Source organism: Lactuca sativa, chromosome 1, assembly GCF_002870075.4.
Source record: "Lactuca sativa cultivar Salinas chromosome 1, Lsat_Salinas_v11, whole genome shotgun sequence".
Lineage (NCBI taxonomy): Eukaryota > Viridiplantae > Streptophyta > Magnoliopsida > Asterales > Asteraceae > Lactuca > Lactuca sativa.
In genome coordinates this window covers 75381219-75396470 of record NC_056623.2, presented here as the reverse complement: position 1 = coordinate 75396470, position 15252 = coordinate 75381219, and the positions used below count along the sequence as shown (strand labels likewise).

At 31.7% G+C, this 15252-nt stretch overlaps 2 protein-coding genes across 2 annotated transcripts; both read left to right on the top strand.

Annotated features, from left to right (window-relative positions):
- The first annotated feature begins 4157 nt into the window (after nt 1-4157).
- On the top strand, nt 4158-7611 carry LOC111918495 (glucan endo-1,3-beta-glucosidase 14). The gene is made up of 4 exons (XM_052771233.1): nt 4158-4340; nt 4743-5776; nt 5867-5998; nt 7414-7611. The coding sequence occupies exons 1-3, from the start codon at nt 4295-4297 to the stop codon at nt 5930-5932; spliced, it is 1146 nt and encodes a 381-aa protein (XP_052627193.1). The 5' UTR covers nt 4158-4294; the 3' UTR covers nt 5933-5998; nt 7414-7611.
- A 5107-nt stretch (nt 7612-12718) lies between these two features.
- Nucleotides 12719-15011, top strand: LOC111918496 (N-carbamoylputrescine amidase). The gene is made up of 9 exons (XM_023914155.3): nt 12719-12956; nt 13405-13453; nt 13555-13646; nt 13753-13904; nt 14002-14048; nt 14165-14198; nt 14295-14461; nt 14545-14641; nt 14727-15011. Exons 1-9 carry the CDS (start codon nt 12871-12873, stop codon nt 14900-14902), a joined length of 900 nt encoding a protein of 299 aa, XP_023769923.1. The 5' UTR covers nt 12719-12870; the 3' UTR covers nt 14903-15011.
- Nucleotides 15012-15252: the final 241 nt, after the last annotated feature.

The following is a 15252-nucleotide window of genomic DNA, read 5'->3' as shown; positions in this document are numbered from 1 at the left end:
AACTACTCAAGGAATTATGCTAGACTCGAATCAAGGGCTATGGAAGTGATTGGGGCATGAAATGGACCCTTTATGGAGTTTACGGTTTTTGAATCCCTCCTTGGGGAGTTTACTGCCGTAAACACATGAGTTTGCGGGCGTAAACTCATGTTTGTCCCTTCCTTATGTGTTTTGGTGCATCTAGGTTAAGAATGCAAAGTTCTAACCACTTATACAAGTCATAGAAGGTGTTAAGGGTATTTTAACACCCTTAGAAGGTGTTTACTCCTTTCATTTTGTGTTTTGGGGTTCTTAGATCATTCATGCAATTTCCTAGTTCATTAGCCAAGCATTTGAAGGAGTTTGGGGCATCAAAACCCCTTTTTGGGGTGTTTACGGTTTTGGGAGGTTCCCAAACTGTAAACCCAATGTTCTTGGGGTTTTTGGGTGTTTAATCCGTAGATTTACAAGTATGCTAAGCAAATAACTAGCTAGGAGAGATTTACTTACTTATGTGAAGCTTGAAGGAGTGTTTCTTGATCAAAAACCCGAAATTATAGAAAGAGAGTAGAGAGAGAAAGTTTCTAGAGTGTGAAAAAGGTGGGAATGAAGACCACTCAACCCTTATATAGGGTTGAGTTTACGGTCAAGGTGGGGGTCCACCAAACACTAACCGCAACCGGCGTTTTTCGCATGATTTTTCATTTTCCGTCACGTATGAAATTACGACTCCAATTGATTTACTTAACTGAAGAAGTTAATGGAAAACTTTTAATAAAAATAAATTTTATTAACGAAAGTGGGTTACATTGACGGAATAAATTTCGGGTTGTCACACTTGAATACTCTACTCACAGCTTGCCAATGATGTGAACTAGGATTACTAGTATATCTACTAAGTCTTCCCACAACATATGCTATATCAGGCCTAATACTAGTCATGACATACATTAGACAACATATTATAAAAAAAACTAAAAAAGAGTGTATTTAGTTTAAGAACTTCGTATCTGAGTTGACATGAAACAATAATACTATATTTTTCATTGTAACTATTAGAATGAAGTGTAAGTAACGAATTAATGTTCACAACATGTTTGAACATATCTAGATGATACCACTTCATTAAAGAACTGATAAATAAATGCATGTTCTCAATGGTGACAAAAAAAGTTGAAATTTTTTCTTAGCTTAGTTGGCTTTCTAGATTGTTGATGGGAAAAATAAAGATTATATAAAGGCTTCATGAGAGGTACATGTCATGAATGTCAGTTGATTTGGAGATCAACCTCCAGTTGTAAAAGTATTGAGTTTTATATATAGTTTGTATACTCATAAACCTCATTGAAGCAATTGATATTCTACATAGAGACCAACTTTAAAGATAATTCCAAAGATATTCTAGAGTAAGAGATCGAACCAAAGATTAGATAACTAGAAATTTCTACTAAAAGTTGAAGACAATATATTTTCTCAAAGATCAAAGACAAAGATTTTGTCCAATGATACCAAAGACTTATGATAATCTCTGGTGGTTCTTATATAATTGGGAGATGTTTAGGTCTACTCTGTGTGTGTGTGGGTGGGTGTATGTGTATACACATATATCGTGTATCTTGTAAGTCCTAATTATTTTGAAATTAGTAATGCATCTCTAGTTTGTTTGTATATATAACATGATTACCCCGATTGTATGAAACATACTAATTTTGTGTTATTTATTTTTATTTGCATCTTTGATTGTATGTTTTTCATTCTAAACCCTAACAACTAGCTAGTATCAGAGTTATGGTTAAACAAATGAAGGTTAAGAACAATAAGTTCGAAAAAAATGATTTTGAATTTTAGAAGATACATATCAAAAATAATCTTTTATGAACTTACATGAAACCTTGTTCGAGTAAAAACATAAATTGATGAAGTATGATCCTTGGGTGTTATTGGATTACATATCTCTAGCATAGTCAGGTTGTCATTATAAAAAAATTGTGTATAAATCATTATAAATAGATAACATTTAGACTTATCAAAGAGTTATGTCTAATATGTCAAGAAAACTCTCAACTTCAAATTAAGGTTTCTTGATTTAGAAGTTGGTAAATACAAAAAAGGAGGAGGACATGTAAATGATGTTAGTTTATGTTGACATTAACTTCGATGATGAAATTCAAGCTTTGAAGTTATTACATTTGTTTCTTGAGTATTGCTCTAAAGAGATTACATAAGTTAATTGTTCATCGTGGAGTATTAAGCTTGCATTTAAAGGATTTCATAATTTAATCTTGAGAGATGATATTCATAGAAAGAACGTATGTGGGCTTTTGATTTCTGTTCTAGGTATGAAAAATAAGGGCATAAAATCTATTAGAGGGGGGTAGTGGTAGAAGAAAATTGAAATCAAGAAAAAAAGGTTAGTCCTTACATTAAAGTTATTATATGATGGGATTGCAAAGATAATGAGAATTTTAAAAATTCATGCCTAAAACATGCAACGGGTAAACATAAGAAATAAGTTAACGTGGTATCCAATTCTAATGATGCGCTAATATGTTACAAAGAGTGTTTACATTGATCTTGGATTATGGATCACTATGCCTTCATACCAAGATAATTCTTGCAAATAGGTGATCGAAATCTTAATCATTGTAATGAAAAGATATGATTAGCGGATGATCAATTTTTAAATATTACAAGTGGTTTGGATATTGTTTTCATAACATCTCTTGCTACGAACCGAAGATTGAAGAATCTCATATACATTCCATACATTATCATATTCTTGTGGTGATATATTTACCTTTTGTATGGTGGTCGAGAACTACTGTGTTTGTGTCTATGAACTACATCTATCTAAGGATTTGTTTGCATAATATCCCTCTATCCATATTGAATTGTATTTCTCATTTGTAGATGCTTTATATTTGATGTAGCAATCGACTTTTTCCATGTTTATGTTTCTTTACTGGTGAATTTCCAAAATAATATGTTAGACTGTCTCATAAGTGAAAGCATCAACCAACATATGGAAACCATGATTAGGCTTATACAAGGCGACTTCATTGAATCTTGTAAAGAATTCCTAGTTGGGCTCTCCTTCCTTTTGTTAATATCCCATGATAACCCGCATACATATATACTATAAGTTTATGAATGTCAACTTAATGAATTTAAACAAATACTATGTTAATACTTTGAAAGTGGTAGCAAAATATGTTCACTAAACCAAGGTCAAATTGGAGTGACTTCATATGTCATGTCTAGGTTTCACAATGGTTATCGGGGTTAGTAGTACCATCATACACTATGAGGTTTAGGAGCTTTACCTCCAGGGTAGCTGATACTCTACTAGATCCTTGACAAAAGGGCATGCTAACATTTTAGGTATTTAATCACGATTGCAACGCTAGGCACCAGTACCCTAAGGTTATCCCTCCAGATTATATATGCATGGATGTCTTAAATACAGGTCTTGCACTAGCTCCATGTTCAAGTGGAGAAATGTGTACGTGACGTATCAGGATTAGTGAAAAACATCACTATATATGCTAGCTTCTCAACATGAAACGTAGTTGTTTCATGGTTTTCCTTCATCTTGCTTTTGTACCTTGTTTTTCATGGTGTTGATGTAATTCATGAGCTTGTTAGACACCATATCGCTTGCATTGTAATGGAAAAAGAATTTCCATACCTATAGGCACCATAGCAGCCGTGTTGGTGTTTCTTATACATTGTCAGAGGGTCTTGCCATTTTGGTTGACATCGTCACAAAGGAGGGCATGTGATGCACAAGGCTAAACTCATCACATTCTCACGATTCTCTCTCACGCCTTCGAGGATCTACTCGTGATGTGCGGCTACATTGTCATTGTAGGTCCCACTCATGCTGCCACCTCATGGATCTCTTGATTTTTCTACATATTGCCATTTTTAACAAACAAACAAACCGATATGTCTACAAAGTCAAATTGAAAATCAAATTCTCCTTGAAAAGGGTATTCTAGTAAATACGCATTTTTAAGTCGGTTATACCGTAAATAATAGGCTAATTAGCCTGCTAAGTTTTGGACAGTGTTTACGCGGCGCCTACTCATTGGTTCGGTTGTAAAAAAATCGACGCGGTACGTTCTCACTTGATTACTTTTTTTATAAAGAGGCCAAAGCATCGTTTTTACTGACCTCATCCTTCTTTTTATAAGCACACATGCACACCTTCGCCTCCAAAACCCTGTCTCTCCTTTCATTTTAGGAGTCACAGAGCTTTTCCGGCGGAGGAGCACGTCGAAGAAGCGGCATAACCTCACAATATTCAATTCCAATGGCCGCTATCTTCCGTACACTTCTTTTGCTTCTTACTCTATCAGGTAACTCTTTAAAATTCGAATCCCTTTTCAGTAGTTCCTGAAATTTGAAGTAATTACTCACAATTGGGGGGTGTTTGTTCTCTGTTTTTGATTGAATGTGGGGTTTGTTTTCTTTTCTGGAAAAACTCTCGCTTTTTAGCTAATTTTGTTGATTTATCGAATCATAGCGCAGAAGCAGAGATGGAAATTCATTTTCGGTTTCAATCTTTCAGTCCACTAATGCTGAATCATTACTATAAACGAAATAAAGTTTTCAATCCTATCGGTTGTTTAAATGAATCCTTTTTCTCGTCTTTTTCTGTTACTAGTTACCGAATTTCAACTAGTTAGTGATTAATTTTTAATATTTCTTAGAAATCTGAGTCTGAATGTCCAAATTTTACCCAATTGTATGTTTCCCAGAATCATTTATCGGTGTCTTCACCATTGGAGTCGGAGTCAACTATGGACGAATTGCAAACAATCTTCCACCTCCATCTCAAGTATCAACCCTTCTTAGATCTTTAAACATTACTAGAGTAAAAGTCTATGATGCCGATCCACAAGTGTTACAAGCATTTGCAGGAACAAACATCGAATTCATCATTGGTTTAGGAAACGAATACCTTCAAAGAATGAGAGATCCTCAACAAGCTCAAACATGGATTCAACAAAACGTACAACCATACCTCTCACAAACCAAAATCACTTGTATCAACGTCGGCAATGAAGTTCTCGGAGGACAAGATACTCAATTAGCATCATATCTCCTTCCAGCCATGAAAACCATGTATGGAGCTTTAGTTAATCTCGGATTAAGCAAACAAGTTTACATAACCACTGCTCATTCCCTTCAAATCTTAGCAACTTCTTTCCCACCTTCTCAAGGGACATTTCAGGAAAACCTAATTCAATACATTCAACCAATTCTAAACTTTCACGCTCAAGTCGATTCCCCCTTTTTCATAAACGCATACCCTTATTTCGCATACAAAGGTGATCCAAACAATGTCCCTTTAGAATACGTTCTTTTTGAACCGAATTCTGGATCAATTGATCCACATACGAATTTGAAATACGATAACATGTTATACGCACAAATTGACGCTGTTTATTCAGCTATAAAAGCATTAGGTCATACTGATATTGAAGTTAAAATTTCTGAAACTGGTTGGCCTTCAAAGGGAGATGAAAACGAAGCTGGAGCAACTGTTCAAAACGCTGGAATTTATAACAGAAATTTGATGCAAAGAATGCAACAGGGGGAAAGTACTCCTGCAAGACCTTCGCAGCCTATTGATATTTACGTTTTTGCCCTTTTCAATGAGAATCAGAAGGGTGGGCCCACATCAGAGAGGAACTTCGGATTGTATTATCCCGATGGGAGTTTGGTTTATAATCTTGGAGTAAAAAGTTATATCCTTCCACGAATAGACTACTCATCTTCCATGAAAAACGTAAGATCACATCCTTTTTTTTTTCATTAAAGATGAAAACTTTTTGAAAATTTTGAATGATTTTGGCTTATATAAACTATATATTTGCAGGGTTTATCTATCTTGAGTCATCTCGTTTTGCTTATGGGATCCCTAGTGTATTTTCTTGAGAGATGAATAGTTAAATTGTAATTTGGTGACAAGTATACAAAGAAACGTGACTCAAGAGGATGATTATTTGAGGTAATTTAAGAACTCTAATCTTTTGTACATTTTGTACATTTACAGATATTCTTCACCTACCAATTAGTTGAATTCATAATGGCCATAATAAAAATATATCTTCAAGAAATAATAGATTATAATTTGAAAAAATATGCATCCGTTCATTAAATAACTAAAGCCAACACGACAATCATTCTAGACTAGGACCCCCATCAACCACCCAAAATTTTGTAGGATCTAGATTCTAAAAGTTTATTGAAAATTGTGAAATGAACTTTTTTTGATATGAAATATGGGTTTGATTTAAGAAATTATTCAAGAATTACTACACAACTTTGTAAATATTTTTTTTTTAGCTTAATGGACTTTATAAGGAGTTAAGGACACGACTTAACCGAGACAAGTATTGTTACATATTTAACGATTTTCAAATAAATAGTCACTTATCATTCAATATCACTTGTACAAAAATGTAAAATGGTCATTTTATTTATATTTAGTTTGTTCATTAGTCCAAAAAAACGGATTTTTTTTGTTAACATCATGTATCCATACAGAGAATGTCAACTATGTGAACACAATACTATCTTGTGTATTTTCTTGCTGTTACTACATTATTAATTTATTAAAAAATATGGCCACTAATGTCCACCCCATCTTATCTTCACAAACAATCATGGAATATAGAATCTTATTACAAATTAAATTCTTCTTGTCTTATAGTATACAAAAGTCCAAATTCTGTTTAATCAAATATGAAAAAGCCACCCTTCTCTAATCCTATCATTTTGGTAGCCCCTTTTTATTAAAAAAAAAAAAAACAAATAATAGTTTAAAGCTCGTAGTTCTTGCCTTGTCCTTTCTTGTCCACACTGTATCCTCACTGTTTATTTATTTATTTATTATTATTTAATATCTGAAAAGGATATATCTTGATGTCCTTTTCTCTTTTTCTTCTACAAACTCAAGGTTATTATATAACAACAGTAATAAAATAATAATAGTATGCTACTTTCTATACAAGTTGGATATCTTTACATTAAAAAAGTTTAAAGAATCCAACTTTAATACATCTTGCTTGTTCTTTCTTACACTTTGACCAACACTTGAAAATTCTTTCTTGTGCTCTTTTGAGATCTTTCAAAGGTAATGAACAAAATAATATTAATATTTTATATTTTGTGAAAAAAGGGAATGCCACGTGGCAGCCTGCAATTGGTTTTACATTTCCTAACATTGAGGGTCCAGATTAGGTTTGCTATGTTGAAATTTAGTATATATGCAATGCAGCCAAATTAGACGGGTCATAATTCCACTAATTTTTGTATCAAATTATGGATTAAAAGAATTCAAATATGTCGATTAGATTAAGACACTTGCTTTTTGTTTGTTCAATTAATCTAATGATATTTTTGCCTAACTAAATCTAACAGGTGAGATTTAAGGATTCAGATTTTCATATTCATGGATGATACATCAATATTTTCAAAGCAGTGGGAACCTGTCATCTTCGTAGTACACATTTTTAGAACATGGTTACATACTTCAATACAATATTTATTGTTTTTGTTTTATAGTATATTAGAAATTCGTTATTATGTTTATACGCAATGATATATTATTATAGTTTATATTTATATCAATAAAAAAGAGGGATATATATATATATATATATATATATATATATATATATATATATATATATATATATATATATATATATTCTTGAAACATTTTAGAGGTTTCTTTTATTGTCATCATGTATTTGTTGTTGTTATTATTATTATTCAATGTTATCTCTTTTGTTTATTTTATTGGTGATTGATTGGCCTAATGTGATAAATAATTGTGATGTAGTGTTTTTAGGTTGCAATTATTCATGTTTTGAATATTAAGCAAGATTTGCTATCAATGATATGACACCACTCGAAATATGATCAATCGCTTCCAAATTCAATCTCATAAAAAATCCAAAACATTTGGGGCTTTTAATTGCTTTTTTTGGCATATTTTTTGCAATGTTTTGGACTTTTTCCTAGTTGAAGGAATAATATTTTTGAGGGTCATGCTTCAATCAATCATCGATTATCTTGTACAATACAATTAGGTGATGTACATAAAGGGTATGTAGAGATTATTTATGCAAAAAAAAAAAAAAAAATCTTTTTCTAAAAGTAAATCCAGACTGTCGATTTTTATAAACAATATAGTTGTTAGATTGTAATGGATTCAGAAATTTAAGTGGCTTGCTTTTGTTGATGAGATCATGTAAGAAATACAGCTTTTTCACAATCGCTACTTTGTAAAGTTAACTTATCAAGTCATTGGAAAAGACATGAAAAAGGGCCTCAATTCGAATGGTATCCTTCTCAGTTCTCATTTTATTAAGTTAGGTTTTTATGTGAGGATAGAAAGTAAAGTTTTGCTCAAAAGTGAGAAATATTCATATACTGAAAAGAACGTATGAATTGTCAAGATAAAAAAATCATTGTTCTTTGATTAAGATTGTTGAGGGAAACAACAAGGTTTTTCCAACACCTTGATTTTTATACTATATAGAATTGCTCAAGTCAAACCTCGTGTTTGACCCATGACTTGATGAAATAACCTTGGCCCATAAGGCCATAACTTTGATGGATCATTTGGGGGCCATCATTTTATTTCCAAAATTTGACACATATTAAATAAGGTAAAAAGATAAATAAGAATAAAATATAAAAGAATATTTAATTTCTTTTTAAAAAAAGTGCATTATTGATTGCATATAAGCTACCAACACCCAATATGTTTTCTTTAGAGATGATCTTAGCCTATTTTTTCCAAATCATCCTATGTTTACCAATTTTGCCTCCCCAAAAAACCGGGCATGCAACGACTCAAGGTGGTTGATAACTAATAAAGGTGCTTGAAAAATAGAAAGAAGATAAGTTCCTAAAGTACCAAGAACAACTTTAAAAAGTGTTAACCTTCTCCCAAGTAGATAAAACTTTCACCTTCCATTCAAAAAATAGAAATAATAAAAGTAATATCATACTAATAGTAATAATATTAATAATAGTAATAGTAATAATTGTTTGCGGTTTTCATTATCTTTTTCTTATAAACGTTCTATAAACCATTGTCATTAGGATGCCGATTTTTTTTGAACGACAAACACAAAAACCAATGAATCATATTTTTAATTCTATATCTTTTGTCCATCACGAGACTTGAACCCTCGACCGTTAAGAGAGGGCCGCATTTTCAATTAGGTTCCTACAAATGAAAACATCCCGATAGGATCTATACGAAGCAATATCCAAATTCAGATCTTAACTCGATCTAATCTCACGTCTTTTGTCATTATTATATAGTGAATTAGTGATGCTTAAAATTTTCCATTGAACTTGAAATCGAGCATTTCAAAGTCGTAAGAAGTCTCATTTACTCTAATAAAAGAAGGTTTTTTTTGCCAAATGTCATTTTCTCCTTTATTTGGACGCATGACATTTTCTACAATTTTTAAATTTTTTAATTTCTACTTGTCATTTTATTGTATTTTTCATTTTATTAAATTAAAATTCCACATTTAATATGTAAAGTAATACATATGTAAGGTATTTATTAGAAATGATTTATATATGTAATTTATTCAATACATTAAAGGGATAATGACTTGAAAGGGTAACGGACTTTCGACTTTCTTCACATTTAGTCACTAAACTTTTTTTCGTTATCTATTTGTCATTGAACTATTGAAACTGTTCACATTTTACCCTTATGACCGGCAACAGCCGGTCATAAGGGTAAAATGTGAACAGTTTCAATAGTTTAGTGGCAAATAGATAACGAAAAAAAGTTTAGTGACTAAATGTGAACAAAAATGAAAGTTCGTTTCCCTCTAAAAAGTTCAATGGCTAAATGGAAACAAACTTCCTATTGTACTATTTTTAGCACATTATTTATTTTTGTTTAAATGTAGCAACATTTGTTCATGAAGAAATCTATGAAATAAAAAAACAAAATGTAACATCCGGATTTCCAGGTATCATAATTTAAGTATTTTTCTTTTGAGTTAAGAAGAGAGACTCGACGAGTTGACGCCTCAACTCGTCGAGTAAGGTCGCGACTGATGACTCGGATTAATGAATGGACTCGACGAGTCCACGCTGTTGGCAGAAACCCTAAATCTTTGGGCCCGAGCCATATTTAAAGGCACTTATGGCCTTCAATTGCGACTACCTTTCCCATAAGTGAGAACCTTAGCGAGCTTGAGTGTGTAGAGTGAGAGGAAGAGCTATCTTGAGCTTTTTGGTGTGATTTTGCAAGAAAGGAGAAGAGTTCCAGCAAGAGGGACCAAGGAAGGTTATTGTTCTGAGTTATTCAAGCAAGGAGCTTCATTCTGAGGTACAAAAATGAACCTCTTTCCTTCCCTATTGTGTAGATTCCATTTTGGGGTTAGGGCGTGAATCACTTCATCTTTGGGGTTTTGAATGCCTCAAACCCCTCTTGCAAGTTTGTGTTATAGATCTGGACCCTTCTAGGTCCAGAGAGCCGAGAATATGAAGCTTTAGTAGAGTAAACCTTGGGGTTTGAAGTTAGGAATCTGGACCCATCTAGGTCCAGAGAACCGAGAATATGAAGCTTTAGTAGAGTAAACCTTAGGGTTTGAAGTTAGGAAGCATTTATGGGATTTTTATGGTATATATAGTTACTTTCATCTTACACATACATATGAAGTATTTTATATAAATTACGTGCTATGTGTGCATATTATTTGAATACTTGTTGTCTATGTTGGATGAACGATTTTATACATGTTTTAAAAGATTTAAACGGTATATTTATTTTATATCTACAAATATGTTGCGGATGAAACATGAGTAGATGAAATAGTTAGTATGTGATGAAATAAAAGGATGAGAGATAGGTGATGATAGAAAGGTGATGATAATTAGGTAAATAGATGATGATGAATATATGATGTAGGATGAAAGGAGATACCATAACCTTAACCGGCAATGTGGCGATGTAATCATCTACCAGAGTATAAATGGCGACCACGGACTATTCTAGACAACCCAGTGGAAACACCAGTAAACCCATAACCTGTAGGTGATGAATTACGAGTTCAGACGATGTTGTAACTACGTATTCATGCGATGATACTCTAACCCCTTACTATGAATTACGAGTTCAGACGATGCTGTAACTACGTATTCATGGGATGTCACAAATTCCGCATGCCAAACCAATGGTCATAACTCACATCAGTGAGAATGGTTCATTTTTTTTTTGTAAAACATAAATCATATTGGAAATTTTGATTTTTTATTTTGGAAAATGCAAACCATTGGTTTTTTATTTCGGTTTCGATTTTTTGTTTTTTTTAAATATATTTTCAAGGGTTTTTTTTTTTTTTTTTTTTTTTTTTTTTTTTTATTATTTCATAGATTTCTTCATCAACAAATGTTGCTACAATTTAACAAAAATAAATAATTTGCTAAAACATAATACAATAGAAAGTTTGTTCACATTTAGTCATTGAACTTTTTAGAGGGAAACGAACTTTCGATTTTGTTCATATTTAGTCACTAAACTTTTTTGGTTATCTATTTGCCACTAAACTATTGAAACTGTTCACATTTTACCTTTATGACCGGTAACAGCCGGTCATAAGGGTAAAATGTGAACAGTTTCAATAGTTCAACGACAAATAGATAACGAAAAAAAGTTTAGTGACTAAATGTGAAAAAAGTCGAAAGTTCGTTACCCTTTCAAGTCATTATCCCTACATTAAAGCCTCATTAATTTTAATAATTCAAAAATTTTCTTATTTTTTATATAAATTCAAACTTTTCAAATTGTTGAAAGTTCATACTTATTTTTTTAAAAATAAACTCATGTAATACATGAATGTCACACCTAGTAATCAATATCTTAATCAATAGCAAGTTAAAGTTGATTCAACATCGTTGTCTTAATCAACATCACGCTATATTGAATATTACACAAACAAGATTGTGCAAACAAATTTGAAGACTAGTTCGTTTCGGTAGGATCTTTTGATCTTCGATTTGATCTTAGTCACTATACTTTTAAAAATATGTTTATTTGGCCACTTAACTATTTTTAAGTTTTAAAAAAATCATTAAACTTATTAATTTTTGCTAAAGTGATGATTATTACCTACAAAAACATGTTTCATGTTTTTTTTTTTTGGTTTTCAAAAATTATTTAACTTTTTTTTTCTATAAGTAGTCATTATGTTTTTGAAATTGCATACGTTTTTTTTGTATATGTATTTCTTTTATAATTTCATTACTTACTTTGTTTTTATATATTTTTTCACAATTCATTTTTTTGCTTCATTTTTATATGTTTTTTAACAATTTGCTTTTACAACTTTACTTTTACTGCATTTAACATGTTTTTTTCACCATCTATTTTTACAACTTTAATTTTTTGCTTTGTTTTTTTAAATCCCTTTTTACTTTATTTTTTCGTTCATTTTTATCTTTTCTTACAATATGATTTTACAACTTCATATATTTACATGTTTTTTTTTTTTTTTCACAATTTGATTTTATAAGTTCATTCCTTTACTTTAGATAGCTTAAATAATATGAAATCCGTTGTTGCTCAAAGTTAACATGTTTTAAAACTTATAAAAAGTTAAAATCATATAAAAACAAGGGACAATTTCAAAAGTTTAGTATTAATCGAGTACATGACCTTAAGTCCTTAACCCAACCTAAAACGAGCTTAGACAAATCCCGTTTGACAAACACTCTACAATCCTTTATCACTAAAAAAGGAATAACGCAACTACGCAAGAGTATCGCATAAAAACAGCCAAAAGAAGCAATTTCAGATTCCATCTCCTTCGAGCAAAGGATTGAATTTCGAGAATGGCGAGGAGGAAGGAAGTAGTGGTTTCAGCTCTCCAGTTTGCTTGTTCCGACGATGTCGCCACTAACGTCGACACCGCCGAAAGGTTTACTTCTTTTACCCACTCTGCTCCATTCACTACATGAAATTTAGGGTTTTTTTTGACGATTTCTAGCTTGCATATCTCGATTTAAACTTTATTGTGTGTAAAATTGCAAAACATACTGTTGATATGGATTAAGCTTTATAAACCATAAGTCGTAGAAGCTTGAATTTGAGTGTAACAAGAGTAGAAATGTCAATAATTCCCCTTGCGTATCGGGACAATAGTTTAGGATTTGAGCAATTAGGACTAGGTTTGGAGTTGTGATTGAAGTGCATTTGATCTAAACATTAAAACGAATATTGCTATGATTCTGGTTCAATCAACGGGATTCATGTTTCCGATTTTCATTTTCACCTGTTGTGCCACTATTAGCAAATTCACAGGCTTACGAATTTGTCATAACTCATAAAAAGTAGTTCATGTTCTCAAAGAATGTTTTGCATTACAGGCTTGTGAGATCTGCTCATGAGAAGGGTGCTAATATCATCCTTATTCAGGTTTGCTTCTTGAATTTGATAAGATTCTCAAAGATTTGTTTCACCTTTACCTCTTTATCAGCTTATTCTAACAACTATATTCATGGTTGATTTTGTTGCAGGAACTATTTGAGGGCTATTACTTTTGTCAAGCACAAAAGGAAGATTTCTTTCAGAGAGCAAAACCTTACAAAGAACATCCAACCATTTTAAGGTTAACACCTCCACATCCCAACATATTATCATAAATTAAATTTGTACATAACTTGATTACATGATACCATTTTCTTTTTAGTTAAGATCAAATATATAATTTTCAGGATGCAGAAACTTGCAAAGGAATTAGGAGTTGTTATACCTGTGAGCTTCTTTGAGGAAGCAAATAATGCACATTACAACTCAATAGCCATAATTGATGCTGATGGAACTGATCTTGGAATATATAGAAAATCTCACATCCCAGATGGACCAGGTTTAATATATTCTTATCATTTATTAAATTAGCAACAATCTCTTTTATTTTTTTTATGTAAGTTTAATTAAAATTAATAGTTCCTTGTTTTTTTCAGGATACCAAGAGAAATTCTACTTCAATCCAGGTGACACTGGCTTCAAGGTCAGTTTTTTTTATACAGTTATACCCATGTTTCATATTAAATCCCCACTTTGACTTTTCAATGTAAGGGTAAAATAGTCATTTCATCTTTTGACAATTTATATTTTACTCTACAGGTGTTCCAAACCAAGTTTGCTAAGATAGGCGTGGGTATGAATTTCTCAATCCTTTTGATTTAACTCTTTTATAAAAAAAGTAGCAGCTTTTTATTTTTATATTTTAAAAACAAAATGCAATTCTTTTCAGCAATATGTTGGGATCAATGGTTTCCGGAAGCTGCTAGAGCCATGGTTCTTCAAGGTGCAGAATTACTATTTTACCCAACTGCTATCGGCTCTGAGCCTCAAGACGAAGGTCTTGATTCACGTGAACATTGGAAACGCGTAATGCAAGGGCATGCTGGAGCTAATTTGGTTAGTTAATTATAAAAATATAAATTGTAATTGTGTTACTTTTTTATAAATTTAAAATAAAATATAAAAATCTATGCTTTCAGGTACCTCTTATAGCATCAAATCGCGTAGGGAAGGAGGTGATTGAAACAGAACATGGTAAAAGTTCAATTACATTCTATGGGAACTCCTTTATAGCAGGTAATTATAAATTTTGGTTTTTTACCTCCAACTTTGAATGTATGTTCACTTTACACCCTAATTTTTAAATTCCTAACAAAAACAGGACCTACTGGAGAAATTATCACAGTTGCTAATGATAAAGAGGAAGCAATTCTTGTAGCAGAGTTTGATCTTGATCAAATTAAATCCAAAAGACATAGTTGGGGAATATTCCGTGATCGACGCCCTGATTTATACAAGGTGCTTTTGACATTAGATGGAAGCAATCCTTCATCATAATTAATTATCAAATATTTCATCATGAAATGGACTAATTTTGTAATAATATTTTAAGCGTTTGAAGTTTTAAGTAAAATAAAAAAAAACACATACTGCTTTTTTTTTTCAACATCACGGGTGGAATGCTGTAAAGTGCTACACATTGTCATGGACTTGTGCCTAAAATTATTACATGTAACAACTTTTTGGTGAAAGTTGCTACACTAGATAAATCAATATATAATCCTAGAAGTATGTTAGGTGTAGATACATGGACTTTAAAAAAACCATTATATTTTGGACATGTTTTATTTTTTAAATTAACCATTTTGACATGTTATATCAGATTTCTTGTGTAATTTTGTTAGATA